Source organism: Podarcis cretensis (genome assembly GCF_951804945.1).
Source record: "Podarcis cretensis genome assembly, chromosome: 16".
NCBI classification, from domain to species: domain Eukaryota; kingdom Metazoa; phylum Chordata; class Lepidosauria; order Squamata; family Lacertidae; genus Podarcis; species Podarcis cretensis.
The window spans coordinates 16,763,823-16,787,459 of record NC_137186.1 but is presented as its reverse complement, the minus strand read 5'-3'; the positions used below and the strand labels follow the sequence as shown (position 1 = coordinate 16,787,459).

Genomic DNA, 23,637 nt, shown 5'->3' with positions numbered 1-23,637 from the left:
AGACCTTGCTGGTTATTCATTCTGCCAGTAGATGGGGACTCCAGTCCTTGCTGAGGTGATCTGAACAAGTCTCCGCATAAATCAGACCCAATAGCATCAGACCCTATTTTCCAGGGACAGTCCCAGATTTACAGAAGCCGTTCCAGTTTCTGATTTGATCCCGGAATGTCCTGCTTTGCTTTAGTACATCTCTATTTTCATTGGATAAATGTTGGAGGATATGGAGTTATATGGCACACATACCCTCGAGTCAAGGAGATAAGTAACTATGCAGCCTGTAGAAGACATCTGAAGACAGCCCTGCATAGGGAATTTTTTTTTATGTGTAATGTTTTATTATGTTTTTATACAGTGGCTTCAGCAACCCATTTTGATGGGTGGGGCATAAATAAAATATAATAATAATAATAATAATAATAATAATAATAATGGAATAGGACGCCCCTATTTTCATTGGAGAAATGTTGGAGGATATGCAGCATTGTGACTAAGATCCAGGGGACTGGGTTCAAATGTCTCCTCTCTCCATGTTTTATTCCCAATACCGCAATGATAGCCTTGGCTCCTTTGGTGCAGAAGCCAATAATAAAGCTCCTTGGAGAAAATCATGGGATACAAATGCAATAAATAAAATAAATAATAACATTTGAGTCCTCTTGGCTCCCCTTAGGCTCTGTAGCTAAGTATGACTTGCCCATCTTTACTCAAGTTCTGACTTCATAGCACTTTCTCATTAGCCACATGAAGTCCCACAGCACATGCATGTGCACCCCCGTACACCCATATGTTTCCATGTATACCCCCAAGTAACCCATACAAATATGTAGGGAAAAAAGGTAAAGGACCCCTGGATGGTTAAGTTGACTATGGGGTTGCGGTGCTCATCTCACTTTCAGGCCGAGGGAGCCAGCGTTTGTCCACAGACAGCTTTCTGGGTCATGTGGCCAGCAGGACTAAACCGCTTCTGGCACAACTGGACACCGTGTCGGAAACCAGAGCACACAGAAATGCTGTTTACCTTCCTACCGCAGCGGTACCTTTTTATCTACCGTACTTGCACTTTCAGACTGTTAGGTTGGCAGGAGCTGGGACAGAGCAATGGGAGCTCACTCCGTCATGGGGATTCAAACTGCCGACCCTCTGATCAGCAAGCCCAAGAGGCTCAGTGGTTTAGACCACAGCGCCACCCATGTCCCCCATACAAATATGTATACTCACATGCACCCACGTGCACTCATGTATACCCATGTACACGCCCGTGTGCAAGCCATGCACTCATATGCACTCAGGTATACCAGTGTATACCCCCAGGTACTTCCACATAACCCATGTATACCAATATACACCCATGTGCACCCATGTTCCAAGCCAGGCCAACTCAGCTCTCATGTATGTCTTTTTAATATAATTAATATGAAAGTTGCATCTTCCGCCTGCGTCGTCTCTGCTGCGGCCGCCTGGCCCCCTCGGTGTCTGAGATCTCGTAGACAGTGATGCGCAGCTTGTCTTGGCCCCGCTCCGTGTTCTGGGGGCACCTCTCCTCCACCACGATGTCTCCGAGGGCGTTCCGCCGGTTCCTCACCTCGGAGAGGAAGCCTTCCAGTTCTTGCTCCATGCAGGCCAGCTGCCGGGCGTAGGCTTGCTGGGCCTGGCTGCAGACCGGCTTGCGAGACGTGCCCCTGGTCCGGGTGCAGGCCAGCTCCTGAGATTCAGCGAGGTGGTTCTCTTCTCCTTCCCCACAAGCTGCCTGACTGCCCTGCTTGGGGAGGAGGAGAGGCAACAGACCAGTCAGAACAAACACTTGTCCCCAGGGGATTCTTTGATTGTGATTTCTGCATTGCAAGGGGGTCAGGCTGGATGACCCTTGGTGGTCCCTTCCAACTCTACAGTTCTATCATTCTGAGGATAGGGTGGCCAAACACACAGGAGAAGGGTGGGCAGCCTGAAGCCAGCCATGGTGGCCAGCTGCCAACCTCAGCCCAATTCATGCAACCCTCGTTTTGGGGAGAGGAAAAATGGGGGGGAGTGGAAGAGAAGAAAAGGACCCCACTCACTTTTGACAGTGGCCCCACCTGCCACAAGCATGCAAGCCCCTATAGAAGGCCCCTGAGAAATGTACCATCAATGGATAAAGGCTCCAAGCCTGGCTGAGAGGCAGATCTTGCCAGCCTTCCCTAAATCTCCAGGCACGAGGGATCCAGCAAACCCTCAGACGGCTTTTGGCATAGTCTCTCCACCCCAGGCTCCTGAGTAAGCTCAGCGAGTCCTGGGATAAGAGGGCAGATCCTCTTGTTATGGCTAAGAATAACTGGTCAAAGAGCAGGAATCTTGGGAGGAACAAGAGGGCAGTTCTTGCAAAAAAAGGAGGAAGTGAACAGTGGGATCCCCCTATCCCAGGGTGGAATCTGTGCTGTTTAAATCATTTATAAATGTTCCGAATTTTGGGATGTGCGTTTTATTTAGGGTGCACCTTCACTTGTAAAAATGCCCGCTTTTGGAGAGGAGAAACAATGTACAAAAACCACATGTTTCTGAATGAACACAGGTGGGACAGACATATTCTGCTAAGTATGATAAGGTTGGGGGAGATGAAATAACTTTTGACACATTTAATACTTCATATACAATTTTAAAGGTCAACACTTAAAACCGGGCCCCAAAATGCACCCGCAAATGGTGCATCTGCTACGATATGAGACAGTTGCATTTGCGCCAGCTGAAGTTACTTTACTGTCATCCAAGGCAGCTCCATACAGAGAGCACTGCAGTAGCCTATTCCAGAGATCACCAATGCATGAGCAGCAGAGGCTAGGGCTTCCTTCTAAAGTGGTCGATTCCCGCTGATTCCTGCCGTTGTGGTGTCACAGTTAGAGTGTCGGGCTAGGACTTGGGAGAATGGGGTTAAAATCCCCACTCAGCCATGGAGTTGACTGGGTGTGACCTCGGAGGCCAGTCACTGCCTCTCAGCCTCACCTACCTCTCAGGGCTGTTGTGGGGATAATATGGGGAGAAGGAGAAGTACGTTTGCCACCTTCAGCTCCTTGGAGGAAAGATGGAAGATAAATGGAGCAGATGGCTGGGAAGATCAGTGTCAAGGACTGGCTAGATGAGGAGTGATGGAAGCCAGCCAGAGCCGTCTTTCCCATAGGGCTTAGTGGTGCATCACACCAGGGCGCCGGCCTCTCAGGGGCACCCCAGCAAGTGGGGGAGCTGCACGGCTTTGCCGGCGGCCTCCCCTTTCCCTGCATGCCCGCCAGCGGTGCCCCACCAACCATAAGGCTGGCAGGCATGCAGCTTCCCTCCCAAGCCTCTGCAGGGATCGCTCTCCTGCAGTGGCATGGGGAAGAGTTGCTCCCCACCTAGATGGCTGGCAGTGCACAGCTACGGCCACCCCAACACTATCCATGGTAACTTGGGGGTGCTGGGCGGATATTTGCACCCCGGCACCGTACCTGCTAAAGACTGCCCTGAAGCCACCTGACCAAGGTGGAAGCCCACCTGAGCCACCTTTCCCCCAGGGAGAGAATGTGGATCCAGGCTCCTGGGAAACCAGCTACACCTCAGAGGAGGGGAAAAGGTGGGGTGTGCTAGACGCTGGGAGCTTGGAAGGAGGGCAGGTGCCCCAGCCAACAGGAATCAGATTGTCATCTCCACCGCAGAAACACCCTGACAGCTTTTCTGCTGGCAGCCTGCAAGCCCCACAAACTCCCAGATCAAGGCGTCTGCTGTGTGTCACCAAGCAGAAACGGAGAGGGTCCTTTGAGTCTCACCATAGACAGAGGAAGAGGCCTGACACAGAAGGTTAGAGAGTGAAGCAGGGAGTTACAAGCCAGTCCGGACAACTGCTAAGACAGGAGAAACCCATAGAAGTCTCTGCATGTTCTCTGTTCCGCTTCCTTAATAAAGAAAGTGAACTGGTGTTTCCCAGTCTTTCTCTGTTCTGCAAACAACCTGTTCTCCCTGCCGGCTCCCTCTGACAGTAGGTACACAGGAAGACAGGTAGATGTTCCCTCACCTTCCAACGCAGGTCGCAGTCCCCCTCTAGCCCCTGGCTGCACCGGTCCTTGCTGGCACATAGGCAATGGATTGCGTAAAAAACAAAAAGCCATGTGGCACAAACACTGCTGAGCAGAGCAATTGTGCCAAGCCAGCTGCCGCCAGTCTCCGAGCTGCTCTCTCGATATCGTACTTGTGCTTCGCAGGGACCCTCGGGACCAGCCCCCCTTGTCCATCCCAGCAGCACCAGCGCCCAGACTAGGGTCAGGGGCAGCAGAAACTCCCTCGGGGAAGCCATGGCACTGGTCAGGTGGCTTGTGACTCTGAGGCCAAGTGGAGGCGTTCTGGAATTTCCTTGCCCGCCACACAGCCCCCCATTGTGAGTTCACTAGTCCAGGGTTCTCCTGAACTCCCACTGTCTCCTAGGGCAGCCTGCCCACCCATGCAGAGCCACTGGAGGGCTCAAGCTGGCCTCTGGAGCAGAATCCGAGGCTCCTAAGGCCAGAGTTGCATGAGCTGGGAGCAGCTCCCCAGTGCTGAAGAGGAGAAGGCGTTCGGCACATGTCCAGAAGCACTGTTTCTTAACAGAGGCATGTCACGGACTCGTTGGATGCAGAGGAATGGTTGGAGCAACCAGCTTGGGGAACCACCAAGGGAAGGATACCCTGAGCCTGGGGAGTGGTGGTGGGACTGTTAGGATATAGTTCCGTTCCACCTTAAACGGAACAGGCATGACTGTTGTGTGTCACATGCCTGTTTACTTCCAGCACAGGCTTGCTGGGAACTTCCGTTTGTATATTGCTTTTGCTATACTGCTGTGTGCTTGGACACGAAGGGAAGCAGACATGTTTTTTCCTTTGTTCCTGAACTATGCTGAATAAATAATAATAATAATAATAATAATTTATTATTTGTACCCCGCCCATCTGGCTGGGTCTCCCCAGCCACTCTGAGCGGCTTCCATAAAAACCAAAAATACACTAAAATATCACAGATGCCTGTAAATAATGCTTACACATGTCTCTGTACGCCACTTCCGTTGTGAGAAGTTATTCACTCTGCTGATAAGAGCATGCCGAGTCTCTAAATGTATCTGAAGCTCGTGTTGCTGACTGATGCTGTACCGGAGATTGCCTGGCTGCCAGCCAGTGGCTGGAGCCAGCTAGGGGCCTGCCAAATGCCCCTGTCTCCCTGGCAGTATCCCAACGATGAGTGGTCAGAGGGAGAAGACTGGGAAGAGCAACAGGGCTCAGTGAGCTGGGAGAGTCGGCAGAGAAGTCCAGAATCAGAGGCAGAAGCTGAAGCAGGAGAGGGGGAGGCCGAGAGGCAGGTTAGGCTGGTGAAGAGTCATGGGTGTCCCCCTCCTGCTGCGATAGAATCAGAAGAGGGCTGAAATGGGCAGAGCAGCGACAGGCTACATACAGGCACAGTCTCCAATTGCCTGGAAGAAAGCCCTGCAGACAAGAGGACCTTCAGTCTTGCCCAGGCATAGGCAAACTTGGCCCTCCACATATTTTGGGACTACAATTCCCATCATCCCTGACCACTGGTCCTGTTAGCTAGGGATCATGGGTGTTGTAGGCCAAGTTTGCCTATGCCTGGTCTTGGTAACTGATTAATGGGGCCAGACCTACCTGCTGCGCTCATTAGGTCTGAGACTCAGCTAAGTCTGTGAAAATTGTGTTTTTGCTAATAAAGAGTTAACTCCAGCATTGAACAGTGTGATTTACTGCCGGCTTGCTCTTTGGCAGTGCACAAGGTGTCTTGATTTTTTTAAAAAATGTTTTGTGTCTCTTGCCCCTTTCTAAAATTTATTTATTGGTGTGTGTTTTCCTTTTTGTAAATCTCCCGAATAAAAAAATAAAATAACATCGGGATTAAGGGGTTTACACAGGGCGTGTGTGCTGTGTCCCATTGGTGTAATGGTGGTGGCAGCTGCCTCTCTTCTGATAGGAAATGCTTTGCAGGTGGGGGACAAAAATGGGGGGGGGGAGTTTGAGGAGGGTCATTTGGGGGAGAGTGAGAAATTTTCATTTGAGAAATGTTAGAGGGCATGGAACTCCCGGACTTTTAGTGGCTGCAGGATAGGCAAACATCCAACAGGTGTAGCTCTGCATGCCATTTCCCATCCATTTCAGGAAAATAAAAAAGAGAGAGCGCTTTAGCTCCTGAAATTCTGCCCGCCAGAAGCTAAGGGACCCAGACTGCCGAGCCCTGCCAGGAAAAAAACAGAGCAGAACTCGAAAATGCAGCCTTTAGCTGGGCTCAGGTCGCGCCCAACTGCTTGCAGGAGATAAGAGAGGAAAGGAGCCTCCCTTTCCAGCAGTCAGCAAGGCAGCCACCCATCTGGGCCACCCAGAGCACCCAAGGGCCTGCCAGCAGAAGGCTGAGGTCAGAAGCCCATTCAAGGGCAATGTCTGTGCCTGCAGGGGTTGGCTCTAAAAACGGAGGGAGGTGGGCTGAGGATGGTCCCTCTGCCCCAGATGCTGAGCGAGGCCTGTCTGGGGCTGCCGTCTGCCCAGAGGCCCCCTGCACCCAGAAAAGACCTCTGCAGCTCAGCTCATCTGCAAGGGACGTCCCGTTGGCAACCTAAGGTAGGTTGTGCTCCTTGGAGAAGGCTGGGAATGCGGTGCAAAAGGCTCAGGGGAGCCTGAAGGCCCCCTGTCCCCATCTGAGATTAGACAGCAGGGCCCCCAGGCTCATTGGGGGGGAGAGGAACGGGAGCCCCACAACTGACCTTCGTGGCTGAGAAGAGAAATGGGACTTTTGGTCCTGGGTGACAGTAGGTGATCATTGTGTGTGCATGCATGGGTTTGCATAGCCCCAAACAGAGGAGGAGGAATGCGGAAGTTCAGGAGCATCTTGGACTGTGTGTGTGTGTGTGTGTGTGTGTGTGTGTTGCATTTGTGTTCTGAGTTAGCAAGTTCTCCACCAGCCCCTGGGAAGAAGGATGGGAGGAGATATTGGATCCAGTTCAAGTTCAAAGATGAACTTGCCAGATTTGAACATTCCGGAATGGTCCTTTTTATTTTTTATTTTTTATTGAAGTAAATAAAGCAAATCAATACAATAAAACAAACAAACAAACAAATAGGAGAAGCACAAGAAAGCAGCACAGAGCACCTGGGAGAGACTGGATATCAGCTTGGCAAAGTATTTAGGACCCTTACGAAAGCCAGTTTTCATGTTGCTGCAAGGAAAGGTTGTTTGTTGTGTACGAGATAAAATCTCAGGGTCCTCCAGGCCTTAGGTCACAAGTAATGTATGAGATATTTTTTCCAGCTAATGCTAAACTCCACATATTTTCATAACCAGAGCAAAAGTCGCGAGTCCTGCAAGGTTCTGTATTTGGGGGAAACTGAAGTTTTGGCAGCTGCCAAAAGGGCCCTTGAACTGAAATGCAGCCTCCCTTTGAATTTTGCACCTCTCTGAATTTTGCAATGCACTTCTCCAGCCACATAATGTATAGCAAGATGCATATACTGGGATAAAGTGTGCACATAAATGCCTGTATTAGTGAAAAGAGCAGACACCATTGCATTATATTAGGGGAAACGGCTTACAAAAATGTGTACATTTGTCAAATGCAAAGATGGGTTTATCAGGAGAAAAGTGCACTAAAATACTTGCAAATCTTAATTGTGTGTGTGTTTTTAATGCAAATTGCTGCAGAAATGTAGAGAAATAAATTTAAGACTGGGGAAATGAACCAATATTGAGAGATGCATCCATCCCACTATAGCTGACCCCTTTTTTTGTAGTTATGGAGATTTCTCTTGCTCTTTTGTCCTCCCACTTTGTAGCTTATTAGAAGTCAGGTTGCCACATTGCTCTCTATGATGATGCTGATGACGGCACGGATCCTGTCAGCGGCAGGATGGGCTGTGCCAGCCAACAGGGGCCAGCCTAATTCCCTTTTCCCACCCCCCAACAGGGCTGAACGTGAGCAAGGGACAGACAGCCCTGCGGAAAGGGGAAACCGCCGGCGGGTGTTCCTCTGAGCATGTGCAAAGTACACCCTTGTCCCACTGCGTGCTCCTGGTTCATCCAGGGGAACTGGAGCGTTCTAGGGGAAAGGGTTTTTCCAGGTGGAGCGTGAGAGTTTAGAGAGGGTGGGGCTGCAGTCTTTAAGCCTGACACTTCCTCTTAAAAATACGAACCAGGAATTAACCCCTACCAGCTTCTCAGTTCCAGGGATGCAGGGGAGGGGGGCATTGATGGGAAGGGGAGAGGGAGCTCCTCCCCGCCTGCTTGGTTCTTGGGGTGGGGCTGGGGAGTGTCCTCTCCAGTGGGTCAGGGTGGAGGAGGCCAGCCTGAGCTTTGCCAAGGCCCCTCGCGAGTCTTCCTGTGCCCTGTACTTTGCATCCCCGCAGCAATCCTCAAATATTTGCAGCCATGGTAATCATTAACCGGCCTGGGCATTATGAGCGCCCTGGGAGAGGGGTGGCTGAGCAGTTCTCACCCTGGACATCCTCGGGGACAGACCTGGGGGCGCACGGTGGGGCTTGAGGACCGCTGAACACAACACAGGCCTGCCAGGGGCCAATGGCCCACCTAGCACATCCCCCTTGTTCTCGCAGTGGCCAGCCAGGTGCTTATTTTGCGGAAACCTGCAAGCAGGACTCAAATTCAAGAGCCGTCTCCCCTCCCAAAGTTTCCAGCAACTGGGATTCAGAACCATTGCTGCCTCCCACCGTAAAGACAAAGAATAGCTGGTAGCTATCAATAGCCATCTTCATTACTGGCAAAGGTGAGCTTTTTTTTTTATTGTGGGGGTTACCTTTCCTGCTCCATCCACCTGTGTCTCCCCCCCCCAGCTCAGATTATATTCCCACCTTGTGCCCGATGCTGTCCAAGGAGGGAGGGAGCTCTGCTTATTTTGGGGGTTCTCCCTTCCTGACCCCCCCTTAAGCCGTGGTGCAATTAGGTCATTTTCGATGGCAGACTTGCTGGTCTACAGATGTCTAGGGATCTTTAGGGCCTATTTAAATGTGTGTATTCCTTCACCTGCAGTCCTGTGGCTGCTGGGGGGGGGGGAGCGTCTGATAACACCCCCTCAGGTTAGGTTGAAACCACTGCTGCCAGTCAGGGTAGACAATATTGAACTAACTAGACCCAAGGCTCTGGCTCTCAGAATAAGGCAGTTTCCTGTGTCCCTTTTGGGGTGTGTGTGTGGCTTCTGCCCCAAAGTCTTGCCCTCAGGGCACCCACTGCCCCCATGTGCCCTCTTGATTTGGAGGGTGCAGCTGGCATGTTTGGCCTGGACTCTGGGAGCAAGCAGGCATTGCCTGCTTTCAAAGCTATCATTGGGCGGGTGGGGGGGCGATGGAGGGGGTGGGGCATTCTCAATTTGCCAAAGGAGAGGCGTTCAGGGCCGGCCCTACCATTGGGTATGAGGAGGAAGAGGAAAAGGCAGCTGCTTCAGGGGGTATGTGCAACAGGGCAGGTGGTGGGCTCAGTGGGGTGTGCTGTGCAGCCAGCTCTGAGACCCCTAAGCAAGCCTGCTGTCCCCAGGGGGAGAGGAGGACCCTCTCCTTTCCATTCAGCTTCCAGCCTGCTCAGATTCTGCACACTGAGAAGGGAGAGGCACCATTTTGTCCTGATGCTCAGGCAGCAAAAAGTCCTGCGCTGGCCTTGGGCCTCCTCCCGGCAGACTCTGCCCTCTTCACCCTGCATGCCTGGTGGCTGGGTCAGTGGTTCTGAGTTATTTTTTATGCCACCTTCTGCCCTCTAGGGCTTACAAGGTATTTCTCTCCACCAGCCCCATGTGAGGTAGGCTAGCCTGAAAGAGAAGGTCCCTGACCCGAGGTCACCTAGTGACCTTCGTGGCTGAGGCAAGGGGGCTTTGACCCTGGATGTCCCTGGACTTATTCACTAGACCACACTGGCTGGTGAGTGAGTGAGAGAGAGAGAGAGAGAGTTGTAGTGGTTAAGAAAAAAAGGTGGGTAGAAATGCAACCAATCCGTTAATTAAAACTCTGCACATGGTCAGAAGCACTCTCTTCTTGTAGCCACGCTTTGGTGCAGGAGGAAGATGACGCAGATGCAGCCAAGGGACCATGAAGATGACCTGTGGTGTGGGAAATTAGCCCCATGGAGCTGTAGGCCCCAGCTGGGAGGACCTTGTGTATAAACTGCTTGGTGTTGGACTGGGTATTGTCAGCATGGTGTGATTTTTAGGGTTTTGATCCCCCCCAATGTTCCTCTAGATCAGTGGTTTCTTAACTTTTGGGGGGCCCTCACCCCCATAAACTCATCCCCAGTGCCATGATAAAATTCAAAACAGTAACAATTGATTGTGTATTTATTCAAAATACGTTTTTGGTCTATTTTAACTCCTCAGATGTTTTGCTCTCAGTTTTTCTTAGTGATCATTTTATTGTTTCATCTTTGAGGTGTTTCTCTCTTTACAATCAGGCAGTGTATAAATCTTATGAACTAACTAAATAACTAAATAAAATCCAATTAAAACTATGTAGTTTAATTAATTCAGCATAATTGATGGACTCTATCCGGTGATACCAGCTTTTCATAGTCTGAGAGTCATTTACACCTCCAGCTCCCCCCTGCTGCCCCCTTGCCTCTTAGCATCTCCCTAGGTAATCTCTCCAGCATATGGCACTGCTCAGCCCCTGGCCTAGATCCTGCCCTGCTCTGTCCACTATCTAGTCCTCAGACTCTCAAAGAGGACATGGGGGAAAGGAAGGTCTTCTTCCTGGGATTCTTTCTGCTAAATGCCTTCACAAGTCTGAAGGATTTGTAAGGTCTCAGGGCACATGGCCAAAATACAGCTCCATCACAGCCAGGGAAAGATGGGGGGGATGACGACTGCATCCTTATCAGCATCCACACACCTCCCCCTGCCCACAGAGTTGGCAGCATGTGAAAAATGTGGGGTGAGCTGCGGCAATGCCTCTACAAGCCCTACTTCACATTCATCGTCACAGCAGAGGTCTCTCTCCCCCCTCCCCCCGCGCACTGCTGCCATCCATCCCACTTAGGGCTCTTGCTGCCAAGGTAACCAGGTCTTGAATCACAGAATTGTAGAGCTGGACCACAAGGGTCATCTAAGTCCAACTCTCTTCAAATGCAGGAGTCTTTCACCCAACGTGGGGCTTGAACCCACAAGCTGGAGATTAAGAGTCTGATGGGCTCTTTCCGCGGCAGAGCTCCAATCGCCATCCAGTCCAAAGGCTGGTCCACCGGTCATATCAGTGGTTCCCAAATTGGGCCGTAACACCCCCTGGGAGGGGGGAAAATGATGATGATGATGATGATAATGATAATGATAATGATAATGATAATGATAATGATAATAATAATAATAAAATTTATACCCAGCCCATCTGGGTGGGTTTCCCCAGCCACTCTGGGCGGCTCCCAAAAGAATATTAAGAACACAATTACCAAGGGGGGGGCACTGTAAATGACTTTCAGACTTTGAAACGCTTTGAAAAGTTGATCAGTTGGGTCAAATTAATTCAACTATAGAGCGTCAACTTGTTTTTTTTTTAATTAATTGTGCAATTAATTATTAATTAGCGGGTTATTCAAACCGCTGTTCTGAATGATGCTTTTTTAAAGGATAGCGCAGGTGGCACTGGGAGTGAGTTCATGGGGCCAAGACAGCCTGAAAAGGTTTGGGGACCACTGAGTTATAGGAAGCTGATGGTGCAGTGGTCTTCATCTTCTTTGGCGAATAGTTGTAGCTGAGTACGATTTTCTTCCATGAACACGGTGATTCTTAACAGTGAGTCCATAAGTGACTGTGGAGGCCAAGGTGAGGTGGTAACTGCAGCTGGCCCAGTGCCCCACCAAAAAGAAAATGAAAGCAATGCCCCCACTTTGGCACCTGTGGGTTGGTAGGAAAGTTGCCTTGCTAGGACAAGGCATGGCAACTTTATTTCTTTATTCATTTGCCTTAAAGCCATCCCGCCCTGAATGATCATCAGCCCTAGCAGTTGGGCAAAGTTCCACAAAGACCAGCAGATGAAGGCAGAGGCCTGGGCTGGAGCTCCTTGGCCACCTGCTCCTGGCAGGTCCAGAGTCCCTTTGCTCCAGCTCTTTATGGCACAGCTGTTAGCATTGCTTCCTGTGGGTGCCAAGTGAGCAGGGCAAAGTTCTCCTGGGTGCCAGGGAGCTGCCAAGAAAATGTGCCTGCCTCCCTGGGTTATGTGCCCGGTTTGCTCCTTGCCTCCTGAGATGGAGAAGCTGTGAATTTTGGGGGCTGGCTTAGGGCAGGGATGGCTAACATCTGATAGTCCCTCAAAGGCAGCATTTTCCAGCACTGGAGTGAAGGGAGAGAGATTCTGCCATTTACTCTTAAAGAGAAAGCAGGTGATTTATCATAAGAATATAAGAGGCGGCAGCTGAGTCAGGCCAATGGCCCATCTGTATACCTGAAGGAGTGTCCCACCCCCATCGGTCAGGCTGGACGCTGAGGTCCAGTTGTGAGGGCCTTCTGGCAGTTCCCTCACTGCAAGAAGAGAAGTTATAGGAAACCAGGCAGAGGGCCTTCTTGGTGGTGGTGCCCTCCCTGTGGAACGCCCTCCTATCAGATGTCAAGGAAATAACTACAGTGGTAACTCAGGTTACATACGCTTCAGGTTACATACGCTTCAGGTTACAGACTCACTAACCCAGAAAAAGTGCTTCGGGTTAAGAACTTTGCTTCAGGATGAGAACAGAAATCGTGCTCTGGTGGCGCAGCGGCAGCACAAAGCCCCATTAGCTTCAGGTGGTGCTTCAGGTTAAGAACAGTTTCAAGTTAAGTATGGACCTCCGGAACGAATTAAGTACTTAACCCGAGGTACCACTGTATCTGACTTTTAGAAGACATCTGAAGTAAACCCTCTATCGGGAGGTTTGATATTATGATTGATATTTGGTTGTGTTTTAAATTATGTCAGAAGCTGCCCAGAGTGGCTGGGACAACCCAGTCAGATGGACGGGGTATAAATAAAATAATATACTAATACTAGTAATACTGCTAATACTAATATTAATATTTCCAGTGGCCTGTGGGAAAAGCCCAGAAGCAGGACCTGAGTAGAAATAGCCCCTCTCCCCACCCTCTGTAGTTTCCAGAAACTGGTTTTCAGAAGCATTGCTGCCTCCAACTGTGCAGGCGGAGCCGAGCCACCCTTATTCATTTATTTTTATTAAAGATTTTACTGGTTTACAAAAGTACATGCCTTGTCTCTTTTCCCAGGTTGTATAGTCTTTCTTACAAATCAGTTACATGTGTTGTGAGATATTAGTGCTGAGTACAGTATAAAGTTGAGGAGGGGTGGAGAGGCTTATATTCTTTCGTATAGTGCAGGGGTCAACAAACTTTTTCAGCAGGGGGCCGGTCCACTGTCCCTCAGACCTTGTGGGGGGGCTGGACTATATTTTGAAGAACAGGGTAAAAAAAGAACGAATTCCTATGCCCCACAAATAACCCAGAGATGCATTTTAAATACAGTGGAACCTCAGCTTGCGAACGTGATCCGTGCGGGAGGCACGTTCGCAACCCGCACCGTTCGCAACCCACAGCGCCGCGTCTGTGCACGATTTAGCGCTTCTGCGCATGCACAAGCATCAAAACCCAGAAGTAACCCATTCCGGTACTTCCGGGTTTGGCACGGTGTGCAACCCGAAATTGCATAATCTGAAGTGTCTGTAACACGAGGTACCACTGTAAAAGGACACATTCTACTCATGTAAAAACACACTGATTCCCAGACCGTCTGCGGGCCAGATTTAGAAGGCGATTGGGCTGGGCCTTAGTTTGCCTACCCATGGTATAGTGTACATGCGGGGGTTTGTGTCAGCGTCAACTGAGTAGGTTCTCTTTTTATTCATTTATTACATTTCCTTGGTAAGTAAGATGTATTAGAGGGCAGGGTGTGGTTGGTTGTCTGTGGTTGTCTGCAGTGAGGTTTGTTTGCATTTGTGGGGGGGTGGGGAAGGATTGTTGGGTCAGGTAAGCCAGATTGATTCGTATGCTGTCAGTGCGTTCTTGTCATTGTCTTGTTGGGCTGTGCATGTGATAAAGGGGAGCCATACTGGAGTGAAGGTGTCCTCTTCTATTTCTCCCCATGTCAGTTTCAGTTTATTGTTAGCTTTTGCAGCCAGGCCGTTTCCCATACAATTTGATACCATTGGTCCATGTTTACTCCTGGCAGTGTCTAGCTATGAGGTTTCTGGCTGCTGAGAGTAGGTGGGTTATAAGCTCTCTGTAATGTCACTATGATCTTGGAAGATGTTCAGTAGGGCCAATTCTGGGGTGAGTTCTAATACATGTTTGCACATCTCTTGTAGGACTGCTGTCCAGAAGGGTTGGATTTTAGGGCATTTCCATCACATGTGGAGGTATGTGCCTGCGGAGGTGCAGCCTCTCCAACATCTTGGTGAGGTTCCTGGGCGTATCAGCGCCAGTTTCCATGGTGTTAAGTTCCACCTGTAGGTGAGTTTCAAAGTGAGTTCCCTTCTTTTGGCTGACTCAAAAGGAGGTTTAGACCACATTCTAGTCCATTGGGTGGGGTTAATTTTATAGCCTAGGTCATGCTCCCATTGTTCTTTGATTCTGAGCCACCCTTAATAGCTTTATTGTTCTCCACAAATTTGTCCACTCCTTTTTTAAAAAGTAATCCAATCTGGTGGCTACTGAAGGGAGTTCCATGGTTTAACTATGTACTGCGTGAATAACTTTTTTTATCTGTCCTGTATGTAAAAGATCTTCCTGTCTGCTCTTTAGACACAATCTCTAAAGATCAGGCAGAGTGCTTTAACTCTGTGGGGACAAAGCTGTGAGGGGTGTGGGGGCACGAATAATAATAATAATAATAATAATAATAATAATAATAATTGTTTATTTATACCCTGCCCTTCCCGGTTCAAAAACCGGGCTCAGGGCAGCTAACAACAAATTTAAAACACTTTAAAACAATTATAAAAGCAGCATAAAATACAAAATAAAAGCATGAATAACAATAAAATTCAAAAATCAAAAATCAATTAGATAATCCCCAGGGCTAGCTGGCTGAATTGGTCCTACTTGGGCCAACGAGGAGGCCAGGGGAGAATTAGCTGTGGGGTCTCAGAGCGGGTGATCTTCATAAAAGGGGAGGGAGAGGGAAGAGAAGGGAAGGAAAAGAAAAGATCAGGCTGAATTCAGATTAAAGGCCAAGCGGAATAGCTCTGTCTTACAGGTCCGACAGAAGGAGGTTAAATCCTGAAGGGCCCTAGTCTCATGGGACAGAGCATTCCACCAGGTCGGAGCCATCACTAAAAAGGCCCTGGCTCTGGTGGAGGATAGTCTAACTTCCTTAGGGCCCGGGACCTCTAAACTATGGTTATTCATGGACCTTAAGGTCCTCTGTGGGGCATACCAGGAGAGGCGGTCCCATAGATATGAGGGTCCTAAACCACAAAGGGCTTAATCCATTGGTTGTGCTTAGCTGCTGCTGAGATGGAAAGAAGATAAAGTCCTTACCACAGAAGAATGGCGGATCAAGTTGATGGATTATGCCAAAATGGCTAAAATGACCAGAAGAATCAGAGATCAGGAAGACCAAAATTTTAATAAGGAATGGGGGAAATTTATAAATTATCTTAAAAACCATTGTAAACAGTTAAAATTTTGAGTAGGATTAGAATATCACTTATAGTTTTAATGGTGAATTTTCAACACAATGGAGAGGTATAATATTTTGGATTATCATAAAAGATGCCGGAGGAAATGGTTAACAATAGGACCCACAAAGGGGAGGAGGGAAGTCCAACAGCTTCCTTGGAATCTGATTTTTATGTTGTATGTTGGATATGTGAGTGTAAAATTTTAATCCGAAGAAGACGATGAAGGCGATGTGTTGAATGGACTAATGGGCTAATCCTGGTTCCTCCTTTCCTCCGACAGCTTGTCCGCTGCAGGTACACCCTGGCTCCGTGGTCACTCCTGGGCAAAGGCCAAAGACTTCCCCTCCAGCATGGAAAAGGCAGCCAGTGGAAGCAGCCTGCAGTGCCCCTCACTAGCTGAAAGGTGTGGGGCTCCTGCCCAGACAAGGGAGGGGGTGCCTATCGGCTGTAACAGCAACTCCACGTGGAAGCCTCAAACCATTCCAGTGGGGGGGCTGTTATTTTGGATGGGCACCCAGAAAAGCACCTGGATGCCACCGAGAGACCAGGAGGACAAAGATCTTTTGACCCAGGCGCTTTGAGGATCATGTGCTCAGGGATGGACAGAGTGAGTAACGGGACGTTTCGTGGAATTGTATGGCTGGAAAGGACTCTAGTGGTCATCTAGTCATAAGGAGGAGATTCAAGCTGAATGTTAGGAAGAACTTCCTGACGGGAAAGTTTGTTAGGCAGTGGCGTGAACTCCCTCCGAAGGTGGAGGAATCTCCTTAAATGGAGGATTTTAAACAGAGATTGGATACCTCCAATCTGTCAGCGATTCCTTATCTGGGATTCCTGCATTGCAAGGAGTTGGACTAGATGAACCTTAGGGTTCCCTTCCAACCGCAGCATTCTATGATTTTATAATTCTGTTCAGAACAACAAGCCTTTGATATAGCTTTATTTTCTACCTTGTGGGTCAGGGCAGAATCCTGACCCCAGCCCGCAATGCAGCAGCCCAACGGCCATTTTGATAGGCAATGCTTTTTAAATTTGACCACTTTAGAAATCCCATTTCCGTACAGGAGGGGGGGGGTGGATGCATTTATTTCCCTGGCCCCTCTGTTAAAACTTCCTTGCTGTCTGTCCTATGTGTGGCACATGCGTCATGGGACAGCCGCCCTGCAAGCCTAGAGCACCGTTTGTTGGAGGAGATAAAGGGGTATTTTTGAGGGCTTGATAAGAAACCGCAAAACCATGTGGGAGGGTGTTTCACTGAAGAGGTGGGGCTGGTGACGTCCGGGGAAAGACTTTGACACAAAATAATCCTGTAGAGGTTGTTCCTGATTTGTTGCCACAAAATGTGCATGGAAAGATGCTCACTGAGCATACATGAAACTTTTGTGAGGTTATATGAGTACACTGGTACCTTGGGTTACAGACGCTTCAGGTTACAGACGCTTCAGGTTAAAGACTCTGCTAACCCAGATATAGGACCTCAGGTTAAGAACTTTGCTTCAGGATGAGAACAGAAATCGCGCGGTGACAGCAGGAGACCCCATTAGCTAAAGTGGTACCTCAGGTTAAGAACAGTTTCAGGTTAAGAACGGACCTCCAGAACAAATTAAGTTCTTAACCCGAGGTACCACTGTACCGTATTATCACACACTCCCCCCCCCCATGCTGTTTCCCATCACAACCGCTAGATGGCAATGCCGTATAACAGCCATGTACAATTTTGGGGCAAATCAAATCTGGATCAATGCTCAATAACAGCTCGTCTGGAGGTACCCTCAGAAAGGCAGGATGCTGTCAGTCCTGGCCAGGCTGTTGGTCCACCTGGCCTAGTATTGCCTACTCTGCAGGGAGCAGTTCTCCAGTGCCTCAGGCCCTGCTACCTGCTACCTCCAGCTGGGCTCCTCCATCACCTGTTCCCTCCATCATGGGAGCAGCTGGTCATTGAACCTGGGACCTTCTGCATGCCACGCAGCTGCTCTGCCCACTGAGCTGTGGGTGCTGCCAGAGAACACTGGAAGCTGCCTTTCACAGAATTGTGGAGCTGGGAGGGACCCCAGGGAACCCCCTGCAATGATCCATTGATCTCGGCCTTGTCTAAAATGACAGGAGCCAGGTCTCCAGGATTTCATGGCCCATCTGCCCATGAAAAGAGCATGGATAGGAGGTGGTTCTGGCTTTTGCAGGTGCATCCAAGGTGGGCTTTGTGCCCCATTTCCCCTGATGGGTCAACCAGGAAGAAGTGGTGCTCGGACGATGCATCCTGCTCCGAGGCAGAACCAAACCGAGGGCACACTACTATGACCTATGAATTGACAGCCAGTCCCCCTCCTGTCTCCTGGCTGTCAGTTTTGTAGGGCACAAGTATGTCCCTCTCCACGCCCTCCCTGCCAAGCGGCCCTTGGCCTGAGAAGGAAGGAAGGAAGAGGAGAAGAAGAAGAAGCAATTGTCAACAAAGGTGGAAGGGGGTAACTAAGAAAGCAGAGTTAATGTGGCCTGATGGCTAGAGCACAAAGGTCAGGCAAGTGCAATGGGATGGCGAGTTCAAATCCCCACTCAAACCAGGAAGTTCACTGGGTGACCTTGGAACACCTCTCTCTCAGCTGAACCTACCTCACAGGTTTAGTTACAGGTAGGTAGCCATGTTGGTCTGCCATAGTCGAAACAAAATAAAAAAATTCCTTCCAGTAGCACCTTAGAGACCAACTAAGTTACTTATTGGCATGCACACGAAAGCTGATACCAATAACTAACTTAGTTGGTCTCTAAGGTGCTACTGGAAGGATTTTTTTTATTTTGTTTCTACCTCACAGGGTTGTTGTGAGGATAAAATCTGGGTGGATGGGAAGAGACTCATGCTTGCTGCCCTGAGCAGCTTGGAGGAAGGCACTGGCAAAATATAAATGTAGTAATTAAATAATAAATATGCAAAATTTCAACCCCCACCCCCAGGCCTGTTTTCCTAGGTGAGAGTGAACTATATATTTTACATTTTCCTCCTTTCGTTTTTTGAAATGGGTGGAGTCTCCCTTGGAAAAAGGCAAATTCTGAGGAGCAGGGAGTGAATGAGCCAGGCCCCCTTGGGAGGGTGCCCCACAACTGAGGTACCAGGAATATCCCCCCTCACAAGCCCAACTGCCAAATCTCAGAGGGCAGAGGGGCAGTGACTTTGGGGTCTGGCCTTGATCAAAACATACCGGTGGGAACCTATGAGAGGAGAAGATTTAAAAGTTTAGGACCAGTACTTGGGATGGAGCTCAGAAATGCAGCAGCAACTACAGGTGAAATTAAATACCCTGTGCTGCATTGCTGGGACTGTTGGATGTGTTTAGATCAATAGGAGGTTCTGAACAGACTTCCAGGGCAGCCCCAGGTAGAATGGATTGCAGCAGCCCATCCCGGAAGTTACCGAGGTGTGAATTTATGTGGCCGGCTCCGTACTTATTACAAAGCTGGTAAAAAGCACCCCAAGCCACCATTTCCCACCAAAGCACTGTGCCAGAGTTGCAGTCCTGATTCTGCATGGGGAGTGCAGCCCCCTCCAGAACAAGCTGAGCATTAGGGGCCCAATGGAGGGAGGTACCAGTAAGTGTGGAGTGGGGAATATGGAAGTCTAGCTGAAAACGGTGTAAACAAGTTTTGATGGATGCAATAATGGAATACTGAATGGTATTGTTTTTGTAAAGGATTTATGATTTGTAAAATGAACCGTGGAAAGAGAAGAAGGGAAGTCATTGATATATTAAGGATGTTAAATGAGTATTTTAAATTGTAAAACAGAAAATTTTATAAAATATATATATGAGAATATGGAAGTCTAACAAAGTTCTGATTTTTCCCATGCATGTTGAATACTTCAATGCTTTTTTTTTAAAACAACAACATCATTTTTTTCTACTTTTGTTTTGCTGGTGCCCTAAGCACATACTTCTGGGGAATCCAGTGCTGAGGCTAAGCTCCAAACCCTGAATCAGAAGATTCCTCCCCAGCAAGCAGGTCTTCTGTCTTCTCTAGATTAAGTTACAGGCATGTAATCAGCTGTACACAGTTGGGAATCTGGCTTGCACTGGAGCAACAGCTCCCTGCTGGCTGCTCTGCATCATCACCGAAGCGCCAAGAACATGCAGACAGCAGCTGGCCTGATCCTGGGTGGAGCTGGCCTCTGCGTGCCTCGCAGTTTGGCCTGGCTCCTCGAACCCCACCCATCGACTCACACAGAGCCATGTTTGTGTGCAGAGCTAGTATTGGATGGATCATGGTGAGTTTCCAGAAGTCAGGAACAAGGGGAGTAGTGGTGGGGCAAGGAGATAGTTTTGGAGCCGGGTTTAATGCACTCTCCCTCAGTCGCCCCCCAACACTTTTGATCAGGGGCTTCCATACTGTGGTCCCTGGAGTCTGGGAATTGCAGCTTTAGATGGTTTTTTTGCTTTCCTTCCTTCAAAATGTGCTAAGCCGGTCCAGCTGGGTTTGCTCCCCTCCTGCCGCTCATTCTGCTGAGGGGCTCTCCAAACGCCTGCCCCACTGTCCTGCCCCGATGGCGCAGCTGGGGAGATGGAGGCAGTCTGGGACTCTGTCTCCTTTCTTGCTTTGCAGAGAAGTGCGGGGATGAAAGCCCCCATCCCCTGTCCCCGTGCAGGGTTAAAAGCCACCCTGCCCCCATTGTTACAGCCTCATTGTGGCTGATGATTGAGCCCAAGTCAACAGGAAAAGTCCCCAGCCTCTGCTTCCTTCCCTGGCATGGAAACCGGCTTGTTTGGATGGAGGAACCATTGCTGAGAGAGACATGGGGTGTGCCTGCCTCCTCCTTGGCAAGTGGCCCTTTCTGGCTCTGGAGCAGCTCTCTGGGGCAGGGTGGGGTCTGGGGCCTTCCCAAAGCAGTGGTGGGAATCACAATGGCAGACTTCCCATAATGGGCATGTGGTTGGCTGGTGGGGTTGCAAGTTCAAGAGCATCCCAGACCTTGAGATTTCAGGACTCAAACCTTAGATCCTGGGGCAGCCCCTGGTGATGTCACAGAGGGAGGCCTGCAGTGATGTCATGGGGCATGCCCTGGAGATGGAGGTTAATTGGGAGAGGGGAAGAGAGAGGAGAAGGGCAGGTTCCCCAGTGTGTCTGTGTTGTAATTTACAGCCAGCTCCTTGTTGGGCTGAAGAATGCACAGCTTCTTAATAATGTTTGTTGTTGTTGTTACTATTACTATTAAAGGCACTCTTGCTCACCTGGAGATTCACAAAACAAATGAAATACCGTGAAGATCCCTGAAACGAGAAGTAATTGACTAGAAATATTATCTTATAGAAATAAACTAAATAATAAAAATCAAAAAGTTTAGGTTTTTTCCCCTTAAACTTTTTGATTTTTATTATTTAGTTTATTTCTATACGATAATATTTCTAGTCAATTACTTCTAGTTTCAGGGATCTTCACGGTATTTCATTTGTTTTGTGTAATTTCTCGGTTACGTGACTGTCTTTTCTCACCTGGAGATTCAAGCTCCCTCCCCCCCCCCCGTGCCACCAGGAAGGGGCCAGGCAAACAGAGAGACTTCAGCTCAGACCTGGGGGCCTTTCAACCCTGTTGTCCACTGTGATCCATGTATTGCAGAGGTGGACTAGATGAGCCTTGGGGGCTCCTCCCAACTACCATTCAAGGAGAGTGGGGTGCAGAACCTTCTGCCTGATCCCACTGGGAGGGCACTTCTGATCATGGTGCCCCCACCCCAGGGATTCCCAGGTGGGTGCATCTCTGGGTGTCTGGGCTACAGCTGAGCCGCAGGCTGTTCTAGAGGCCCACCCCAAGAGAGATGGCATCAGGCGGCCAAGGAGATGACAAGACCTGTGGCCTAACTCAGCAGCACATGAAGGCCAGAGTGACACATTCTTTCCTCGCCTTTGCTCCATTGGTGGCTGTGCAATGGACATAAGAGTGTTGTGATGTCAGGCCAGGCGCCTGGAGTTTCCACAGCCCAAGCATGGGCCCCTGCTGAGAGAGCGATGGCTTCCTTTTCCTGATCGGAGGCCCTGTTTACTACAGCTTCCTAGCAGGATCAGGCCAGAGCTTCCCTTGCCCTGCCCTAAATCCTCACAGCCAGGCGTTCCTTGAGGACTGTTCCGTGAGGAAAAGCACTCACTCTGTGCTGGATTACGCAGTGGGCAAGCTAACCTCCTGCAGCAGAGCAAAATACAGAATGCGAGGAAATCAGATCCTGTCGTGTGTTGCGCATGACATGCGCATGCCTCCATTTCGACATATTTTGCATCATTCCAAAAAATAAATAAATACAAATATTTTACTGTTTGGTATTGTTTTCATTTTGAATTTACACAGGGGATAAAGGCACCGCAATCTTTTTAGCGCTTGGGGCCTATGAAAGGCTGTGTCCTTTTTATGAGGAGAGTGATGGGACATACTCTCTGAGGAGCCTCCCCCCACCCCACCCCACCCCAAAGTGGTCAATGCTCCTCTGTGTCTCCCATCACCTGACCTTGGGCCGGAAAGAATCCCAGCCACCCTCTGCTTCCAGAAAGGAGACTTTGGATGCCGGCCCATCCGTTTCGGAGGCTCACATGACTGCAGCCTCTGGGGCTGAGGAGGAAAACAGCCTCACAGGGGGGCCATTGTGCCCAGCTGATTAAGAAAGGATCTTCTCTAAGGATTCTGGGGCAGGCGGAAAGAGAACTGCAGGCTTGCTCCAGGTCTCTCTCTCCTCTGCTCCCACACCTGCTTTGATTTGACTCTGCCAGGCACCAGGCGCACCCTTGGGGCATGGCAAGCCAGCCTCCCCTGGAGATGCGGCTCAGCACATCACTGTGCAATAAAGCACTGCAGGGTGGGCAGTGGGATGGAACACCTCCTGAGCAACAGAAGAGGCCTTTCTGTCCCCCAGGAAATGTGGGAAGCAGGGGAAGATGCACACACACACTCCGGCCAGGCCCTTACCTGACTGTTATGGAGGAGGCCTCATGCCTCAGTAGGTCATGCAGTGGCGGTGATGCACTAAAGGTAAAAGGTAAAGGGACCCCTGACCATTAGGTCCAGTCGTGACCAACTCTGGGGTTGTGACGCTCATCTCGCTCTATAGGCAGAGGGAGCCAGCGTACAGCTTCCGGGTCATGTGGCCAGCATGACTAAGAGCAGCGCACGGAAACGCCGTTTACCTTCCTGCCGGAGTGGTACCTATTTATCTACTTGCACTTTTGATGTGCTTTCGAACTGCTAGGTTGGCAGGAGCAGGGATGGAGCAATGGGACCTCACCCTGTCGCGGGGATTCGAACCGCCGACATTCTGATCAGTAAGTCCTAGGCTCTGTGGTTTAACCCACAGCGTCACCCGCGTCCCGCTACCTTCAAATATCTGGGCTGCCACATGGAAGATGGAGCAAGCTTGTTTTCTGCTTTTCCGAGGGAAGGACCCAAACCAACAGATTGAATTACAAGATGAGAGATTCCGACTAAACATTAGGAAGAACTTTGTGGCGGTAGAATGGATACCCTCAGAAGGTGATGGACTCTCCTTCATTGGAGGTTTAAGTAGAAGTTTGGATGGCCGCCTGCCAGGGATTTTTTAGCTGTGCTTCCTGCACTGCAGGGGGTTGGACTAGATGACCGTTGGGGTGCCAACTTTGCGATTCTGTGGAGGGATAATAGCCCTTCTCCTCTCCACGCCTTCTGGCTCACTTTATTCCCTTCTCCCTCAACACGTAGCTCTAGAGTTCTGCTGTGCTCTCTACAACCTTCCCTCCCTCCGAACAGAGGACTTTTGCAGTGGAAAATATGAGGCCCACATTGCCTGTCGGGGAAGGATGCCTCGCTCCCTTATTTGGGAGGAAAAATCTTGTCCTTTCATTTTGAGGCTTTTTCTCCCTTGGCTCAGATTTTGGGAGGAGATTTTTTAAATTTATTTAAAGAACTGCCTTTAAACCTGACGCAGCAGATTGGAATGATCGTATTCCATTTCGTGGCTGATGGAATGAGGGGGAATGAAAGGGAGCAGGGGCAGCTTAGCAAATGTTGGGTGGAGTGGGG

General features: G+C 49.6%; 1 protein-coding gene across 2 annotated transcripts; it reads right to left on the bottom strand.

Annotated features, from left to right (window-relative positions):
- Positions 1-1,385: 1,385 nt before the first annotated feature.
- LOC307204992 (uncharacterized protein) lies at positions 1,386-4,342 on the bottom strand. 2 transcript variants are annotated; one of them, XM_079957246.1, is made up of 2 exons: positions 4,016-4,342; positions 1,386-1,759 (listed from the first exon to the last, which is right to left on the bottom strand). In XM_079957246.1, the coding sequence occupies exons 1-2, from the start codon at positions 4,292-4,294 to the stop codon at positions 1,409-1,411; spliced, it is 630 nt and encodes a 209-aa protein (XP_079813372.1). In that variant the 5' UTR covers positions 4,295-4,342; the 3' UTR covers positions 1,386-1,408. The 2 variants fall into 2 exon arrangements, with proteins under 2 accessions (XP_079813372.1, XP_079813373.1); XM_079957247.1 differs by having other exon boundaries at positions 1,386-1,756; positions 4,016-4,341.
- Between the last annotated feature and the right edge of the window lie 19,295 nt (positions 4,343-23,637).

Coding starts and splice junctions, on each gene's coding strand:
- LOC307204992 (XM_079957246.1), bottom strand. CDS start 4,294: ATGGCTTCCCCGAGGGAGTTTCTGCTGCCCCTGACCCTAGTCTGGGCG. Junction 1,760..4,015: donor ACTGCGACCTGCGTTGGAAG/GTGAGGGAACAT, acceptor CTCCTCCCCAAG/CAGGGCAGTCAGGCAGCTTG.